General features: G+C 41.8%; 1 protein-coding gene across 4 annotated transcripts; it reads right to left on the reverse strand.

Annotated features, from left to right (window-relative positions):
- Window positions 1-1,859: 1,859 nt before the first annotated feature.
- HEATR3 (HEAT repeat containing 3) lies at window positions 1,860-19,885 on the reverse strand. Of its 4 annotated transcripts, none has more exons than NM_001030569.2 (15): window positions 19,728-19,885; window positions 18,386-18,558; window positions 18,177-18,264; window positions 17,011-17,123; window positions 15,202-15,311; window positions 14,312-14,452; window positions 13,230-13,513; window positions 12,474-12,564; window positions 9,263-9,420; window positions 8,124-8,206; window positions 7,730-7,866; window positions 4,760-4,848; window positions 3,922-4,065; window positions 3,644-3,820; window positions 1,860-2,730 (listed from the first exon to the last, which is right to left on the reverse strand). In NM_001030569.2, the coding sequence occupies exons 1-15, from the start codon at window positions 19,845-19,847 to the stop codon at window positions 2,611-2,613; spliced, it is 2,028 nt and encodes a 675-aa protein (NP_001025740.2). In that variant the 5' UTR covers window positions 19,848-19,885; the 3' UTR covers window positions 1,860-2,610. The 4 variants fall into 4 exon arrangements, with proteins under 4 accessions (NP_001025740.2, XP_046755394.1, XP_046755393.1 ...); XM_046899438.1 differs by having other exon boundaries at window positions 18,386-18,642; XM_046899437.1 differs by having other exon boundaries at window positions 18,386-18,669.
- Window positions 19,886-19,953: the final 68 nt, after the last annotated feature.

Genomic DNA, 19,953 nt, shown 5'->3' on the forward strand with positions numbered 1-19,953 from the left:
CATTACCTGCATACCAAAGTATACCAAAATACAGAAGCAAATACTGCAAGCACTAAATCATACACGTATACAGATGATACAATCTATACTGTGAACCTACCTTATAGTGAAAAAAGGAAGATTTTCTAAAGGGAAAAAAAAAAAAAGGGTATGACAAGTTATAATAAAAAAAAACAGGCTTTCAGAGACCTTTATCTGCAACTTTCAGATTTGTATTTTAAGAGAAAACATTTTTTTCTCATTAGTAACAACCCCTGTTCCACACACACGTAATTGCTCTAACAGTCTCCAGGAAGCAGAGTCTGACTGCCCCACTTGATGCAAGATCCTATACTTGGAACAGAACAGTCCCAAAAACCGAGCAGTCCCCTGACTGAATGAGAGCAACTTGGCAGAGAAGGACCTCAGGGTCACAGCGGGGAAGTTGATGAGAAGTCAGCAGTGCAGCCTCACAGTGAATGAGGGCTAACGAATACTGCACAGCACTGACAGGAGCATGGCCAGCAGGTGCAGAAATGACACTTCCCTCTCTTCAGCACTCATGAAATCACATGGGGAGTATTGCGCCCAGCTTTGGGCTGCCAGCACGAGGCACACTGTGGCAGGTGAGGCTGAAGGCCACCAAAATGGCTGCAGACGGAGGGAGCCAGGTCTGTTCAGCCCAGAGAAAAGGGCAGTACAATTGCTGTTTTCAGCTACAAAATGGGAAGTGTAATGGAAGATGGAGCCAGACACTTCTTGGTGGCACCCAAAGAACAAGAGGCCCACTTTGTGGCATGGGACTCCTACTAGGTAAGAGACAGAGGTGGAGGAGTGTTTTCAGTGGGGGCAGCCAAGCAAAGGAAAGGTCTCCCCACACTTGTGAGATTTCCACCCCTGGAGATGCTCAAAGCCCAGCACTATCTATGAGACCCCATACAAAGCCTTGCCTTGAGCAGGGGAATGGACGTGAGCACCCCCAGAGAGTCTTTCAATCGTGATCACCCAGCAATTCAATGGAGCACCCTCAGAATGAAAGCATGGAAGTTTTTCTTTTAAAATGCTTCCAACTAGTATCAACGCCTTTTATCAGGCTAAAATTATACTTATCCTCAGCATACAGCACATATTATTAACATTGGGATTAAAATCCACACTGTGCAGCCTTATCCCCTAATCCACCCAGCTGCTACATTCCAGCCCTGCCAACCTCCAGGACAACTTGTCCAACAGCTCCACTTCCTCAGGACTTCTCCTGGACTTCTGAGGGCCAGGACAACTGCCCTACATACTCCCCAGTTGTCCAAACACCCTCACTCATTTCATTAGCAGGCACCACGTCATACGTTTAATTGAACTTCTGAAAAGGAATAGCAACAACGAGACTTTCAGGCAGTGCAGCTGCTTAAAACTCATTTCTCACTCCCTCTTGCTTGCACTTGGCCAAATATTGCATGTCAGAATTCTGTAAAATCAATTTTCAGGTTATCCATTCAGCTCCAGAACCTGCTTTCCAGTCTCCCAGACTGAAATCTAACAAGCTGAGCAAATTTTGTCTTTGCAGTTCCTTGCTTAACACCATGGGGAAAATTCTGTCAAAATCGAGATGCCTGTGCTAACAGGAGAGGGGGGAGAAAAGTCCCTTTTCAAAAATCAGCACAACAAAATGCTTTTCTAAAAAAGTAGATAGAAAAAGAAGTGTCTGAGGGCATCCTGTACACAGAAACAAAACCAAAGCCTTCGATACATGGGAGTGCACGTAATACCTTCATGAACAGTGACAGCTTTGGAAAATAGTTTCAGTATTTTACCACTTAAAAATCTCTACCACAAGTATTTTAAAAGATTTTCAGTAAATATACAATTACTCTAGGTAATACTTCAGTATAAAAATATTTTATTAGGTTTATTACTTCCCTGAATTCAAACTCACACAGATGCAGAATTACAAGGGAGAATGTAAACTGGGAGACTTGACTCTCAGAAATAGCAATCAAATCACAAAGATGGAGCAGCATCCTCTCAAGACTGATTTCTAGAGTAAAAAGCCATAAGACCAAATTTGTCATAAATGAATCTGAAACAGTTTCCTCTGTGACAAACCTCAAGAAGTAACAGGTCCAAGTGCTGACAGTAATCTACACACTTATCACATGCTTTTCTTGAGAAGCTTGCCATAAGTGCCTGTGCAAAGCTACAAACAGGTAAGGGCAAACAGCAAATATCAACATCCTGTCACTGCTTAATTCCCTCAAAATATCTTGAGCCTCCCTGCCTTCATCTGGCACATAACTGAGAATGTTCTTTAAATTACTTTGTCATGCAATTGTAGTTTCCTGCCAGGATACGTGGGGGTTTCTAACAATGACAGTGGTGCTATTTGCTGATCTCAGGACTGCAAGAGCACATTATCATCGCTGCTAACGTTTAAATTCAAAGTATGCTATGCATTTTTATGCTGATGTGACTTCCACATTGCATCAACCCAGAAGTATAAAATACTGAACTTTAAAAAAACCTAATATTAACATGAAAGCAAAACTGCTTTTCTCAATACATTTTAGAAGTTCACCACGGTTACATTTTTGGAAAACACTTTTTGATACAGAAACCTTAAAGTTCCTCGATGTTTCAAGTGGGGTTTTTGCCTAGTGTCTCCTGATATGCAATGAATCTTCTCAAATTCATCTTCACGTTGTCAAGAACACAAAGCTGATCTGTACTATATTGTCCTTTGCCTTCTTTTCGTATCTGAAAAACCAAAAAATACATACTTTCACTAATGGAGATGCTTTTCCTATTAGATCCCCAGAAGCTGGTAATGTTTAGAGGTTCTCTAGCAAACCATGCTATGCATGCCTTTTGACTACACCAACACGTTCATGTGTGCACATTCGCTGCTAGGAAGTATTTCTGCAAGTCACTTTACTCCAGTCCAACATTTCTGCATAAAACTAGGCTACAACTGGCATCCTATTTCACTCCTAAATCTAAAACATACACTTACAAGCTGCAGCTTTTCAAATTAAAGATCTTACCCATCTAACTGACCAAACGACTGTAGCACTGTCAAATATCCGTATGTGCTTAGCGACAGGACTATGAAAGTCACTCCTCAGACTTCATCCAACTAAGAAATAACCCACTGAAGGCCATTCTCTATTTAAGTCAAAGCCATACTTAAAATTAACAGCTTACAATTTTGGCTGTACAGTTCTTGTAAATACAGGATAATTAACCAACAACAGAACAAAAATCCACACGCAACTACTGCAAGTTAAAACCAGAAGATGTGAATGTAAATTCAGGGGGGACTTCTCCTTCCCAACAAATTAGTTGCTCTCCTCCAGAGACATCTGAAGGATTACTTTTACAAGAGTTTCAAAAAAATAATCATTTGCACATCAATAATGCTGACAGTATAGCATAGATGTTGCAATGCAATGCTATGCTGTTACCTTAATGGTTCTGTAAACTGCAAGGGGAGTGCATCTGGTTCCTCTAAAGTAGAATAGCAGGAATTTAATTATTTGCTTTCATTTTTTCCCTCATCATCTTTTAAAATCATACATTCCTGCTTAATTATCTCTCCTAGCAGCCTAAATCACAAACCCGAACCCACGCAGCAAATTGAGACACCAAGCTGGCTGCATCTGATGCCTACCCTCATTTTGAACATTGGCTGAAATTCTTTCAGTGCTGGAAGCAACTTCATCTGTACTGCTGCTTTTTCTGCTTCTTTACCATCCGCAAATACATCAAAAAGGGCATCCAAGGCTTCCCCTGCTACCACAAGAGAAGATTCCTTCATAGCCACCTCAAGAAGAAATTTTCCAATCATCTAAATATAAGAAAGAAAAATTGATTTTTCAAACACTGCATAAGAAAACTCTTTAAAGTATCAAAAGTTTCAGGCTTGCTGCACAAAGTTGGCTTTTTCACCTTTAGTGTTTCAGCTGTATCTTGTACTTTGGCCAAGACGCTGCCAGAAATTCCAAGGATGCTCACTACGTTCACTCTCACACTGGCATTGCTGCTGTGAATACTCGCTTCGCATAAAGCCAGGAGCTGCTCAGGTGTCATACACTGCTCAGCAAGGGAGAAGAAAGAAAGGAAAAAGAAGAAAAGAAATATGTATTAACATTTCCAGAGGAACCTTGAAATATGAAATCTAAGTAACGTGCTTCTACAGAACACTCAGGCAAATTTGTAACAGAAAAACAGAAATTCCTACATGATGAAGGATACGTGGATTCCTGAAAGTATAATCAATAAGAGAACAGTTAAACTTTCCCTTTCAAATTCACAAGGTGTTTCTTTCAGAACTTAACTACAGCTTTGTGAAGCTGAAGGAAAAAATTCTGTGCCAAAAGGGATTTTCACAAGTCTACCTAGCTCATCAGCTATCCTACTCATTACGACTTATAGAAGCTCATATTTCAGCTTAAAGCCAGAAAGGACCAGCAGCCCACCTAGTATTACATCTTGTATAACAAATCACTAGGCTTCATTTCTATATTTAGCTCATGCCCAATGCTGGACATCTAATTCAAGTCCAGCAAACATTCTAGAAAGACCAGCTTCAACTGGGTGACATCAGGATGCAAAGAATCCATGTCTATGTGGTAAGTTAGTAGGTAACATACTTATCATCATAACCATCTCACCCAAAGTTTTTATTGTTATTTCAATTTTTAAACACATTTCACCTGTTTACATAGCAAAGTATTCCTGTAAGGTCTACGAATCCACCAGAACGTTTGAGCTTGATACGTCTTACCTGGGAGATGTTCTTTGATGCCATTGTTTGTAAGAGAGCCCTCAAAGCACTGGTTATGGCTTCCAGGAACTCTGTGTCTTCAGGGAGCTCTGTTAAAGAATTGCACCCAAAGCCAAAAGGTAAATGGGAAGATAAGGATACAAGAAGCAAAGAAACATGAATTCCTTAATCCTTAACTTTTTCCTTCAGGTACTACCACAAACAGGAAAAGCTACATTTTCAGTAACTGATCTTCGTAGGTTGTAACCATAGTGATTTTTTAAATTCAGTGGTAATTCTATCTGGAAATTAGATATATTATTCATTAATGGCACTTACTTTCATAGAATCGTTTGTGTTGGAAGGGACCCTTAAAGGCCATCTAGTCCAACTCCTCTGCAATGCACAGAGACACCTACAGCTCCATCAGTGCTCAGAGCCCCATCCATTCTGACCTTGAGTGTCTCCAGAGATGGAGCATCCACCACTTCCCTGGGCAAACTGTGACAGTGCTTCACTACTCTTCTCGTAAAAACAGTTTTCTTATATCCAATCTAAAACTTATGCAGAGCAGAGGGGCAGGATCACTTTGCCTTGCGGGCCACACTTCTTTTGATGCAGCCCAGGATACAACTGGCTTTCTAGCCTGTGAGGGAACATTGCTGGTGCGTGTCCAGCTTGACATCCACCCACGTCATTTTCTGCAGGGCTGTGCTCCACCCTCACACCCCCAAGCCTGTACCGACAGCAGGGGTTGCCATGACTCAGGTGCAAGACCTTGCACCTGGATTTGTTGAACCTCCTGGAGTTCACCTGGGCCCACAGCTCGAGCCTGTCCAGGTTTCTCTGATGGCATCTCGTCCCTTACTGAGGGTGCAGAAGTGTGTTTGAGGACATCCTGGTTAAGATGCTCGTTAACACTGTTCTAACACCAAAGCCACAATAGAAACTTGAAAACCGTGTGTTGCGTGTGGCCATATTACAGGAACTGAGAAAATTACAGAAGCTGACTGAGTTTTTTAACTCCTTTCTTCTAAATAGGCTTTTTTAGACACTCAGAACATTGGGCTCTTTCCAACTCATGTAAAATGCATGCTTTCCAGTGGTTTAACAACCTTTCAGAAACGTACAAATCAAACAGTGCATTATTCCTGTTTAACTACAAATTCATCAGTAGGAGCCATCACCCTCAGTGCACATTCTGAGTTCTTCAAAGCTTTTTATTTTTTCTTTAAGGTGTTGCAATTTTCTGGACTATTCCAGAAGCAGGAACTCTTGCTACCTTAATACGCATCTTCACCTTTCCCACCTAAGCAATTCAATCTCTATTTCCTTTTTTCAACCTGTAAGCCACAAAATTCCTTCTAAACATTTGGTGACTTATCAGCTCTAACAGTTTCCATTAGATAGCATTTAACTACTAAAAAACGTTTAAAGTAATTGCAGACCCTCTGTCTTCAGCTTGTCATTTCTCCAGTTTCACCTAAGAACTTCCCGACTATTCCAAGGTATAATATGAAATCTTGCTTATGTTTTCACATTTATTTTCATTTCCTGCATTTTGTTTTTTTCAAGCACTATAATCGTATCACATGCTTTTAATAGGACATTTAAAAATATTTTAATATGTCATTTAAAAAAAAAGTGTTTTGCAGGCAGATGCATCCTCAAGCAACAATGCAGCGTCATACTACACAACAAATAAGGACTGCATACACCATATTTGTGGTTACAAATAAAGTCACTTGAAGGAAGGGAGGAAAACTGATCCTCTCAAGCTTTTAAAAGACAAGAAATGACAAAGCTATGTATATGCTAGACTTCAACAGATCCATCTTAGGAAATACATTTTCTGTCAGTTTTGAGATTTGGCAGGTTCCTCCAGGCTCTAAGAATATCTCTGATTTATTGATGAGCCATATCACTGACCTTAAAAACACATTCGTAGAACAGTTTGAATGAAGCAGCTTATCAGGGAACCAGATCACTGAGTTGAAACCAGCTGTTTTTTTTTAAAGTCTTGGTTCAGCTTCTCTACTATTAGTAACAGAGACCATCTAATAAATGGTCCAGCACTACTATTTGAATGACTGTGATCTGATCTAAGGGGTTGCAAGAGGTAGTTGGAAATGCTAACTGCCACGTACCTGCACTAGGCCAGCCATTAAGAATACTGGCAGACCTACAGGGAAACCATCACAGTATCTCTATGAAATAATGTGTCTTGGAGGAATTACGGGGGATGCATGATAGCGTTCACCAGGATATATTTGATATTCTAAAGCAGTATCATTTTTAGGAAAATAAAATTATCCAATTTATTGACTTCTCCATTCAAACTGAACCACCATCATAACATGAAGTAGTCATCTTATGCAGTTGTTAAGACTTCGCACACTTCCTTACTATAAAAATGTTTTCAATAAAGCTGTGCAATCACATGCATAATGCATGTCCTAGAGACAAGAAGGCTGCCATCTTTCCTACTGCAATGTGCACGTGCATCCTGGAGATCTTTGCAACAGTCACTTTTACCATTATTTCAAAAAATTCCTAGAAAAAATGATGGGACAGACTGTCCTGGATACTTTTTCCCCCCCTCACATGGGTGTTTCCACATTTAAAGGGAAAAGGTCCCATCTTCTTCATGACACGGCTGACTGATGAAAAACTGCTATTATCACTAATATATTCAAGCAAACAGTTTTGGTCTCACAGCAAGGCAGGATTCATCTGCTAACTTAGAGACTTTCTTCTTGCATGCATAGACATAATACAGCCTTGCATTAGAAGTGTAATTGCTCAAGATTCAGTTTGAATAAAGACACTACACCACTGTACACTGTTCTGTCAGCACGTTTCTGACACTCAGTATCCTTATTTTGAAAGATTAATAGAATACAATTATTAATAAAATGGCAATAAAACCTAACATGCATAGTAGCTACCTTAGACCTATATGATGGGCCAGCAAGCCTCTGAACACCTTACCTGTTTTAGAAAAGATCAGCTGTGAGAGATGCTGTGCAAGTGACTGAAGCGCTGAGGCTCCTCCAAGGCAATCCACATCTGACACCAACAAAATGCTATGAAGACACGTTAAAGCTCTACACTGCACTGTGTTCATTCTGAAACAAAACCAAAAAAATGCACTTAGCAGACCTCTGTAAATAAATGCAGAAATACAGAGAAGGCTCTTGAATTAAGTAAGGATGTGATCTGGTGTGCCGTTTACCCAAAGATTTGCATCTCTTCATTGAAAATGAAGAATGAGATCTGCCATTTTCCAGATCTTAAAAGTAACCCAAAGCTGAACAATCCCTCTAAGACCTCTAAAACAACTGAGTAAATATGAAAAATAGAAGAGAGACAACGAAATTCCTACTTTTTAATTAACGGTTTCCAAGACGGATTGTGCACACAGATGTCCAGAGCAACACTGTTCGGAAAAGCAGTTTTTTCAAGAATCTGGGGAGGGGAAAAAGAAAGGTTTAGCAAGAAGGCTCTCGTTTTTCTTCTCTAAAGCATGGGGATGGGAAGATGGAGTTTTTAGCTTAATGACAAACAGATAAATCAAGTAAACGTATTTCATACTTGGCTGTCCTCAAAGCTCTGAAGGTAACAGAGTCTCACATGCTAAAAATGTCAGAATCTTCCTCGATCACTCAGAAGTGGAGCAATCAAACACAGGTTTAGCACAGCATTTCTTAAGCACCAAACAGCACTGTGCATCAGGTGATTTTCTACATCTCTGCTATTCTTTTTCGTTTTTATTCTTTTACTTTTTCTTCTCACAGACTCTGTTACAGAATTTTCAGATAGTTGCAAATCTAAAAGACCTTAACATGAAGCTTACACTGCCTGCTATTGAGTACAAGAAGCCCTGAATGTTTTCACCTCAAGTGAATGCTGAATCACCCTAATAATTGGGTTGGGAACAGGAATTTTATCTTGACAACCGCATATAGCAATGACCAAAACAATTCTGGAACAAGAACAACTTAATTCTTGTCAGTGTCAGATATTGTACTTCAGACACCATGTATTAAATAGGGTAAAAGAGGAATGCACATTTTTTCAGTGCTGACTACTGTCACTCACACAGGTTACTTCCAGTTCCCTCAGCTAACATGGACATTTGGCAGCCAAGCTTCTAGTCAAGGTTCCCTTTCTTTTTGCAGGTCATCTCCTTCACAATCAAATCAAGAAATAACCTTTGCATTTTGAAAAAGCCAAATTAATTATAACAAAACAAAATGGCCAAAAACCAAACAAGAAACAACAAAGTGCTGGGTTTTCTGAAACATAAAAATCTTCTATTCCAACTTACATTAATTAGACAAAGACAACCCATGAGATGTTGCTACATCTCTAGGAGAAAACAAAAACCAAAACAATAACAAAAAAGCTAAACTTTAAATAAAGTTCATCTTCTCCAGATGGACTGATGTGTTTGCCTAACCTAGGATATAAACCACGAGCAAATGAGAGAACGTAGCACACGTTGGAAACAAAATAAAATACCTTCTTTGGAATGAGGTTGTTCAGAAACGCCGAGTGAACCTCAGCAGAGAGGCACAGGGGTGACATCAGCAGCCCACTGCCCTCACTGTATGAGTTTTCCATAAACAGGTCACTTTCATCACTGCTGGAGAGCTCTTCCCACTCATCATCAGAGGGATCTGAAAACAGAAGAAAAATTTGTACATGTGACCCCAGTACTGAATTATACCTGGCTGCAGCTCTCGGTTTAAGTCTTAAGTTCCAGTGCCCTAATGAAATCCACACAACCCAAAACCATTACGCCACAGTTACAAATGTGGTACCACTTTTGTTTGAGCTGTCTCATTAAAAAAATTACTTATTTTATATTCACTCGTGGAACATGTACTCGTGGAACATGAAAGAGATCCTCCAAACACAGATACTCATCCTCTTGTATTAACTATGCTTTATTTAAAGATAGCAGATAAGGCATAAAAGAAGCATTTCTTGAGAAACATTAAATATTTACTAAGGTTTTAACTTGGACTATACCAATTTGCTTTTTGAGATAGATTCAAGCATGCAAACACATTCGTTTAACCCGTTTAATACCTGTAATCAGTTTAAGGCAACTGCTTTGTCTAACAATGCCGAAGCCACAGAGAGACCTCTTCTAACTGGGCACTAAATGGGTTGGATGAAGGTGCTGCTGTTTTCACAGAAAGCTAGTGAAAAGGAAATCATGACAGCAAAGCCAGCCAAAGCAATCCAAATCACCTCTGTCAACTTTTTCAGGCAACATATTTTAAGTACATTAGAAGTATAAGTAAGTTAAACCGGGTTGATATTTTTTGCAAGGACAGCTGTGGGGAGAGGTGTTGAAGTAAGGATATCAATGGGCACAGCTACAGCAAAGCAAATAACGTGTCCATGGCTAAAAGTTGCCTTGGCCTGATGAGCACAAGTCCATCACCTACGTTTAAACTGATACTCCTACATCTACAGGATTTACACTAAGCTATCTAATATTTCAGATCTAGTTACACGTTAACTGGTGCACAATTGGTATTTACACAAATTCTAAGTCTACAAGTAGGAATGATCCTCCTCACTGAAAGATCAAATTTCTGCCTCCATTTAAAGGCCAGGATATTTAACTACTGTGACAAAATTATACATACTAATATCCATCTCCATGCAAATTTGTCTGACAACAGATTCCTGTGTCAGCTAGCATTAGATGGGGAATATAGGAATAGAATATCACTATAAGGTAAATAGGAATATCACTACTGTGATAGCCATGCACTTTTTCTGTGGCAAAAGGTAAAGTCGTTCACTTAAAATACATTCACTTACTCTCTTACTGTATTTCACCTGCACTGTGCACCTGTATTGAATAACTTCTAAGAATTTATTTAAAAGGTGATGACTACTGTTTACATGATGCAAAGTAACTTGCTAGGCTGTGACCACCTGATCACATGGTCAAATTCCTTTGCTTATGGTAACACCCAATTAATTCTACCCCTATGATGCACTGGTGTTACTACCTTCTGCATGAGAAAACACGTCATCTTTCATGTTCCACCAGGGTCCTGCCCCACTGCAAGAACAAACATGCAAATACAGCTGACATCTGCCTTTCAGTACATTTCTTGAAGATGGAAGCTCTTTTTTTTTTTTTTTTTTTTTTTTTAGAAGCAGCATCTTAAAGCAAAGAAAGACAAAATCTCTGAAAATGAAATGACCACTGCACTAAGCTGACCAAGCAATTCAGCAACAAAATTAACAGCAGCGGTATCACAGCTCAGAGAGCACAAACTGGATCAGCCCACAACTGGGATCGGGTTTTTCGTAATGTTCTTGGAAACAGAGGAGCATTTTCGATGGCAATCCTATCCTAATTAGGGCTGGCAACCTGTGAACTACAAATTAGACAACAATGCTGATTCCTGACTCCTTCCTCCATGCCTGCTAAGGATGAGAGTACTATTTCTCCTCCCAAATGCCAGCCAGCAATCAGTTAAAAAAAAAATCTATTTGCCAGCCTGGTTATTTCCCCTAGATGTGTGGCAAACTGAATGTTTTCATCAAGTCAGCATAATGGCAAAAGCTATTTTAGTCATCAAATAACTTGAAAATCAAATCAACAGCTGCCTCTGGATTCCTCTTAATGAGGAACGACTGACTATAATTCTGTCTTTGTCCACCTCCTTACTGACTGTAATTCTGTCTGCCCATGAATGGGTAAAGTACTGCAGTGAAATACAACACAATCAATCTTACATTACACTGAGCGAATGGTAGAATATGCAGCTTACCCACAAGAGATTTTCCAATTAAAGGGGAGAGCTTATGAATTACAGCTCATTAGATGAGAAACACAGTTATGAAAAAAGCTTCCCATATTAGGGGCAGAATTTCCTTCTGCCATAAGAGAAAAAAAATCACCAGTGGGAATACCTGAGCATTACTGTGGATTTTATTAGGACGTGAAAAGATTTACCTACAAAGTTACCTCCTATATGATTACTTTTGCATCAGCCTCACAAATTGTTTTAGTGACTAAAATGCACAGTTTTTTTGTTTTTAAACAGAATTTGTGAATCACTTATTTGTCTCCCCATGGATTTGGAGGAAAGCCATCAACGTGCTGATTATCAGAGTTCAAAAAAGATATCCTATATCTTAAGCTCATCAAGGCAGAACTCTCAGCAGTCTACATCTGCACTGCTGCTGCTGGAGTTTCATGCAAAAGCCATCTCTACTCCTTTTGCAATACAGGTAGTACCTAAATGTAAGTTGTGTAGTAATTCAGTCAAAACTAGAAGAATTCTCTCTTTAAAAAAATAGATACCCCATTCCTGTACCAGGATTCACCCCAATATTGTATCAGATTAACACTCAGACTGCACTCTAACTGAACAGAGAATTTGTTGCAAGACTGTTTTAGGAAATACCTTTGGCACAAGCGCTCAGAACAAAGCCTTCCCCTTTAAATCATACAGTACTGGCAGTAACATGCAAAAACGTGTAAGCAGAAGTTATTTAAACGAGAAAAATATTTAAATAAGTAATAGAATGAATGATTGTGATTCTTAACCAGGTGGGGGCATCAGGCAGGAATGATAATTCTACACAAATTCACTGCAAAGGCTAAGATCACCAAATGGCAAACTAAACATGACTTATCCCAGAAACAAAAGCCACACCACCACTTGCAATGGAGCGAGAGATGCCTACAAACCTTCACTGCAGCACATATTAACAATGATTTCCAGAGCAGTCTGCTGAGCCATCAGTAAGGCTGTCACTTCTTTCAGTTCCCATTTATCAGACTAAAGAAAAAAAAAAGGTGCAGGATTTAATTTTGGAAAACAACATTTCAGTGCAATTTAAAGCATCTAGACTGTCAGTGCAAAATACAACCCAGCCATTCCTCTTCTCACCCCTCACCAAAGCTTTGAGAAAACATTAAGATCTATCTACCTGTCATCACTCTGACAGATACTTCAGATGACCATCTCTACTAGGGAGCAAATTTTACTTGTAAAAATGTCATCTGAACTGAAGTTGTAACTGAAAAAGATTACTAAGATGTTATCTAAGTCCTAGCAGAAATATTTATTTCTATTTTATTTCTCGCACACAGAACAGTGAATGCATTTGTTATCTCTCTGCAATCTCCACTTACAACTGAATACTTACAGCCATTAAACATCACACTCACCTTACACAGGGCTCAGGACTTCCTGCACTAGCTAGAGGTAAAAGAGTCAGATAAGCCTACACTTCCCACTAGCCGACAAAATGGAAATGTGCTTTCCTTGACCACATTTGAACAACTTGTGCTGAAATTCTCCATGCTCAGCTCTGAAGTCTTAGCTAAAACAGACAAGCCGTTTGGGAGTTGAGATTAGTGACGGTAGCAGTTAGTTACTCTGGCAAATACTAGACAACAGTCAAACACACAGAGCTCCCAGAGCCAGCCAGACGTACTTACTGGAAGCAGGTCTGAAATGTCGTGTTCTCCGCTGCCTTTTCCTTTAGATACTTCTTCCATGCCATCATCTTCACTTAGAGCACAGTTGTCTGTAACATCAATCTCGCTTTCCTCGGTTTCTGCCCCTGCAGCAGGTTTTAGTCTGTTTTTTTCAGCTTCATTCATATGAATAATTGTTTCACCAGCATCTATTGCTAATGATTCTGAGAAGATCTTCAGGATTGCATTAACCATGTTTCCCAGGCTGCCTGGTGGAATGGTTTCCTTGATATTCCAGATGGTGCCTATACATGAAAGAGTTGAAACATAAAAATGCATTAAAATATCAAATCCCAGCTCCGTAAGAGCCGTATATTTAGTGAAGACACAGCCTCCATGAGTTACAATACTTATGGCTTACATTTCTGTATGAGTCTACAAGTCTTTTCTCCACAGATCTGTACTTTTTCTTTTTAGCATTCCTTACACTGATATGGAATAGCTGCCCAATATTCACACCTCAAGCTCAGGGAAATTCCAGTATATAAGAATACACGTAGTATTTATAAGGAGTCATGTTGGCACTTTTACCTTTAGGAAAAAAAATAAAATCCACAAGAGAACCACCTTCTGAGGATGCTCAAAATTAAACTCATTTATTGCACTCCAGTACTAAAAGTCACCATGGTTGAGCATTTGAGGTAGAGAGGAGAGCATGAGGCAGAAAATCTGAAGTAAAAAAAAAACCCACGCCTGGTAAGATCAAAACAATTCCTGTACTACTTCTTACTGACTCATTTGACTTGCGAAAACCAAGTGAATATTTAAAATGGATGACCACAGTAACAAATCCAGAATCAAGCATTTGAGACAACTCTTTACAGACATTTGGGCCTACGTTTCACTTCAGAACACTGCAAAACACAATCCCAAGAGGAAGAAATAACTTCATGAACCAACTATGCAAGCACTGCTTACAGCTCATGTCAGGACAGCACCACAACTGGATGTGAAGGTGAGAAGGGGAAGCTTCCCCACTCTCCCGCCCTCCTTTACCTCTTGGGCCACCAAAAACAACAGAAGGAATGCCCCAGGCACTCTACCTGCTATCAGCGTTCTCAAAAGGATGTGCTTCATTGTGCTCTCTGGACACATCATCACTGTTTCCAAGACTTGATGTGTAGAGGCACTGAATGAAGAAAGGAGATCTGGATTATCTTCTGTCACCGCCTGTAAGCAGTTTGCTGCAGCAAAGGAAAAAGGCAATAATTAATTAACAAATCCAATAGTAGATTTCAGTCTCCTAACAAGAAAGCACTGTACTCCCGAAAGTTGGAATAATTAAACATGGGGGAAAATTATGTGATGCAGCTTCATATTGTAGCAGCACGGCACCATCCTTCGCAATTTGTGGCTGAGGCTGACAGACATACTTCAGCAACCATGCTGCAGGTAGGGCAGTGAGGACAGTGCTGTGCTGGACATGGAACTTGTATCAATTTCAGCTGCATGAAATTCAATTTCTGCACCGTATAACGATTAGGGAAAATATAAAAATAAAGTGCTGCAAGTACATACACCACTGAGACTATATAAGGACTATACAAGACCATGATAAGACCATAATTACACCACTACTAATAAAAATGTGTTCACAGTGATAGGAGCCACTTAATTTTTTTGTTTTCTTTCCAGGCAGACCATATACTTTGATCTACTGGGAAAAAAAAGAAAAGACAGACACATCCTCTCTCAAGCACTTTCTTTCCACAGACCCCTTCTCCTCCCATGTAACCACCAAGGCTCCATTTGCCTTCTGGATTTCCGAACACTGTATTGTTTAGAAAGAAATTCAAAGTCTTATATTCTGTGTGCAGTTTAAGTGACACTAAGGCAGGTGCATTATGCAGTGGGTTTGACATCAGTGTTACATTCAGACAGTAAAGATAAAAAAACAAGTCTTTAAGTCCCATCTCCTCTTTTTACAACTTACCCACTGAAATAGCCAGATCCACATTCGTGGAAAACTTCTTAATGTAATGTAGCACAGCCTCCAGACACCCTTCTTTATTGAATATGGATACTGCTGTACTGTTGCATTCACTAATGCATAAAAAAAAAGAAAAGATCAATAAAACACTTTCCCCAGGGTAGAAAAAAAAAGGTTATTCTAACAAAATTTTAAGTAGCACATACTTGGTATTTCTCACAATTACAGTTTTAAGACCTACTTAAGAATGAACTATTAGTCAAAGAGCTAATCACAGTTATGGCCAACCCTACAAAACATAGAAAAAGGGGCTGGGATACCCCAGATACCTCTGAGGAAAGCTGCCCTGTGTCAGCTGCTTCCTCATGCACATTATTCAGGAGTTTATCAGGCCAAGTGCAGCCTCCTGTGAACAGAGGCAGCCTGAGCACAACAGACAGCACCCAGCCATGGGCCCTCCGCCAGCACACGTGGATGACTTCACCCTCACATCCCGACAGAGACCGGGCTGCTGCCTCTCCTATCGCTGCAGTCATTTACTCTGCAAAATGACTGCTGCCCAGCATCCAGAAAGGTACACCAAACCAATGCTAAATGTGTCATTTCCTTCTGTTACCAGCTGTGGAATTCACATCTCTTCAAGTTTTCACAGCTACTTCGGTTTTTCAACTAAAATATTAATACAAGACAAATTCTAACTAAAAAAAGGCACAGGACCCAACTACCTACAGTGCTCTTCAGAAATCCACTTTTGTAAATACTATGCCTCGGCATCAAAGCCAGCCTCAATTTGACCAGCACCAAACTTAGCAGTGATGCCAGCAGTTCATGGTCAGAGCCACAGGGTTCAATGCACACAGAAGGGATTTAGAGCACTCGTAATGACTGCAGTTCCTCTTCCAAAGCACTGGTGTCTACAAAAGACGTCATTAAAAAAAAAAAAGAACACCAAAAATTGGCCACGTACTCCATACAAGGTGCTGAGCAAGCAGTTCCTGCACTGCTCTACATTTTAACCCCTTAAAAAAACGCTTTACAGATAAGGCCTCAAGTCAGCAGCCAGTCAGACAGACAGGGAGCTCCTCTGCAATACTGCACTGTACAAACCAAAATTCTGTATGGCCCAGAAACGTGCAGCTGCTACAAAATGAAGAGCAAACAAAATTCAAGGAGAACTTTCAGAGGAATTTTGCATCGTTTAAATATGCATTTAACTCTCCATTTACTTCGTGGATCCAGTGCCAATTATTAACTGAGATAACCCATACTCTTTTCTCACATAATTATGCAAATCTGATCTATTAGTGCTTCAGTCACTACAGGGCAGTTTGTTCCAACACTTAATACTAACTTCTGGGAAGACCTGCAGAGGGAATAAGCTGTAAGAAAAGCAAACCAAAGCTCAAACATCTGCCCCCTGTGTTACAGCAGGGACTGACAAAGCCGCATGCAGCACCACCCAACCCAAACTGTACAAGTGTCTTCAAAGAGTCAATGACAGAACACATTCAGAAAACAGCATCCCAACTTAGGATGACCGATGGAAAGAAACTACTGACCACCTTCATATATTTTTAAAATCCTTCACTTACAAGTTGATCTTCTATCGTGGATTACCTTTGTATTCTAGATGTGGACCTGCCACATGACTAAGCAAGTCACATGCAGGAGCTACAGGCAGAAATCGGGTGGGCAACTGAATACAGCTGCTCGTGCAAGGACAGCGGCTTCCTTTCAGCCTCAGCCACCGTGCTCTTTTGGCAGCAATTCCATCTAGCTTTTCTAAGAGGCCAATGCTAATGCAGAACTCACCACACGTTCCACAGCAAGTTGATAGCCTCATTGGCTATATCTTCAACGTAATTTTTGTTCACCTCCCTGCGTTTCTTCGGGGAGAGCTGGTTAGCATCTAGCCCATTGCTACACTACAACCAAATAAGAGAAATGGAGTTGGAAAGCAAGCCAAGAGAAAAGCCAAGATTTCAAACGTTCAAAGCAGAGGGAATTGAGAAATCTCTCATCAAGTGTTTAATATCAGAAAACCTGACTAGTTTTCTGTTCTCTGTAAAAACTGGGTCACAGCGGGATTGAGTGATTGATTTGTTTTCTCCTGTGGAAACGACTCCCACAGAACCAGCTTTGTGTTCAGACTTCAGAAACGCTTTTTTTTTTTAATAAAGAAATACTTAACAATTTTAGAACCTGAAAAGCCATTTCTTGCTAATAGAGCTTGTATGCAATTTTCAGCAGTTCTAATCACAAAGACTTATTCAGCCATAAATCTTGCTGTGCTTTACAGTAATGCTATTAGTCATATTTAAAATACACAGAAAACATACAGAAAATGATGGCACTGCTCAAAGTTGCTCATACAAACACAGCAGCTGACAGAACCCAATGCAGTTTCCAAACTGCACTGCAAACCTGGACCAAAGAACAGTGCTCAGTACACAATGTTTTACAAAAGCAGTAACCACTCAACTCTAATCTAAGCTTTCATTAAGACAAAACTGTTCACCAAGAAACCTCACTACAATAAAGATGTGCAAAATAAATGCTGTATCTGAATCCTGGCAGACAGAACAGACTGCTCTTAAATGTCATTCCTGACCCCATATCTCCAGCCTGCTTAAGCAAAAACCAACCCAGCCAACACACCTCACCAAGGACCCAAACTGCCAGCTCATAATTTTGTAGTGCTTCAGATTTATGTGTATTAAGAGTTGTAGTAGTGTAGGTTTACTAACAAATCCTACTGATGAAAAAGCAACGCATTCTGTATCACCTGGGTAATGCTCAAAACGTACAGCAGTTAAGACTCCTAAAAATAAGGAGAGGCTATTAGATCTACTGAAACACTCTTCTAACAACTTCTTGCAAGTATCTATCTTGAAAATGCAACAGAGATGGAACTCCTTTGGAAAGGAAGATATGTAAAGGGCTAGATCAGTTTAAAAACAGACTAAGAATAAACACACCTCTTTGAGAAGTGCCACAAGGGGTGTCATGATGTCCTGGGTCACCATGTCATCGCAGACTTCAAATCCCCCGCAAGCACTCAGATTTCTAGGAAAAAAATACATTTGTTTGGATCAGATAGGAGACTTTTCTAGAAACGTTTAATAATAATATTTTTTGGCCACGCCAGGAGTCCCTCACTGCAGCGCCCAACGCTGACCGGCCTTACCGGAGGGCACCCGCCGCCGTCTCACGCACAGCCAAGCTGTGGTCCAGCAGCATTGGGCCCAGGCAGCGGACGACGTCCCTCTGCAGGAAGGCTGGGATGACGTGCTGCTGCTGCAGCAGCCGCGAGATGCTGGCACAGGCGTACTCCCTCACCTCGGCGCTGGGGTGCTGCAGCTGCGGAGACACAGAGTCAAGGGAGCGGGCACACAGCTGGTCTGTATCGCAAGGATGAGGCCTTTTGGCTGCAGATCACAGCTTCTGAGGAGAATCGAGGGCCTTCAGCTCCTGAGCAAGTTTATAAATCTCTGCCTGAGTTATGAGGTCATCCCTACGAGCAGACAAACCCTGTCCCAGGTGTGTAACAAGAGGGCAGCAGCTCAGACACAGACCTGATGCCAACTGGCACCAGTGGGACCTCTGATCTACCGTTGTTAAAAACGCACACAGAAGTGGGGGGAAAACATTGCCCGGAACAACGACGTAAAAAAATAACACCACAAAGAAAAGCTGCAGAATCCAAAGCCATAGGAGTGCATTAGGCCAGAGATGTCTGCCTTGGGACAACAGGAGCAGCCTTACTCTGTGCCCACAGCCCTGCTGCCAGGCGGGCGTCAGGGCTGCACTCCATGGGATGGACAGAGCGGCTGCAAGGGGCACAGAGATGGCTGAAACGTAACAGAAGATCACAGCTGCCAACCAGCCGCATGGAAAAGCAGCACATTTCCTCACCAAAACCAATGGGATCTCTCAGCTCTCTCACCCTGGCATGGGTGTATCTGTGTACTTTTTCTTAAACAGTGGATAAGTCAGTCCAGAAAAGTAATCAAGCAGCACTTTGTTCAATTGGTCACTTGGGTGAAGTGAACAAGGGGACTTATTTACCTAAAAGAAAGTAGGCTTTTACTTCCAATACTAAAGCAACCCACTCAAGAAGGTTCCAACTACGCTTTCCATCCGTAACGCTTAAATCCAGAACCAATGAGCGGTGGACGATCGGCCGGCCCCAGCCACTCCCAGCACCGTGTCTCGATGCCCGCAGCACGCCGGCTGGGCAGACGGGCAGACACACAGACAAGCAGCAGGCGCACGCAGGGCAGGGTGCGGTGCACCGGCAGGGCCGGGCCGCCTTGCCGGGCCGCGTGCGGGGCAGGGCCGGGAGCGGGCGGCGGCGGAGGGCGGCTCAGCCCCGGGCAGGCGGGAGGCGCCGGGCCCTCGGCTGGACGACGGCGGGCGGCGCCGAACCCTCGCCTCCCTCCCTCTCCCCACCGCCCCCCACTCCGCACGCCCGAGCGCGGCCTCCGCGGCCCCTCCGGCCCGGGCCCGCCCCCCGCTCCCGCCCGCACCTTCTGCAGCAGCTCCGCCGCCGGCTCCTCCTCGGGGCCGTCCTCCACCTCGCGGCGCGGCTCGGAGCCGGTCGGGGAGAAGGGGACCCTCCGGAACCGCCGCGCACGGCTCTTGCCCATGGCTCCGCGGCACCGCGCCGCTCGGCGCCGGCGCACCCACGTGTGAGACGCGGCGCAGGCGCAGCCCGGCCCCGGGAGCCGCCTCCGACGGGAGCGGCGCTGCGGC

Source organism: Gallus gallus, chromosome 11 (assembly GCF_016699485.2).
Source record: "Gallus gallus isolate bGalGal1 chromosome 11, bGalGal1.mat.broiler.GRCg7b, whole genome shotgun sequence".
In the NCBI taxonomy this organism is placed as follows: Eukaryota; Metazoa; Chordata; class Aves; order Galliformes; family Phasianidae; genus Gallus; species Gallus gallus.

Coding starts and splice junctions, on each gene's coding strand:
- HEATR3 (NM_001030569.2), bottom strand. CDS start 19,847: ATGGGCAAGAGCCGTGCGCGGCGGTTCCGGAGGGTCCCCTTCTCCCCG. Junction 12,565..13,229: donor ACATTTCAGACCTGCTTCCA/GTAAGTACGTCT, acceptor TTTTTTCTTTAG/TCTGATAAATGGGAACTGAA. Junction 4,849..7,729: donor GCTGATCTTTTCTAAAACAG/GTAAGGTGTTCA, acceptor ATTCTTTAACAG/AGCTCCCTGAAGACACAGAG.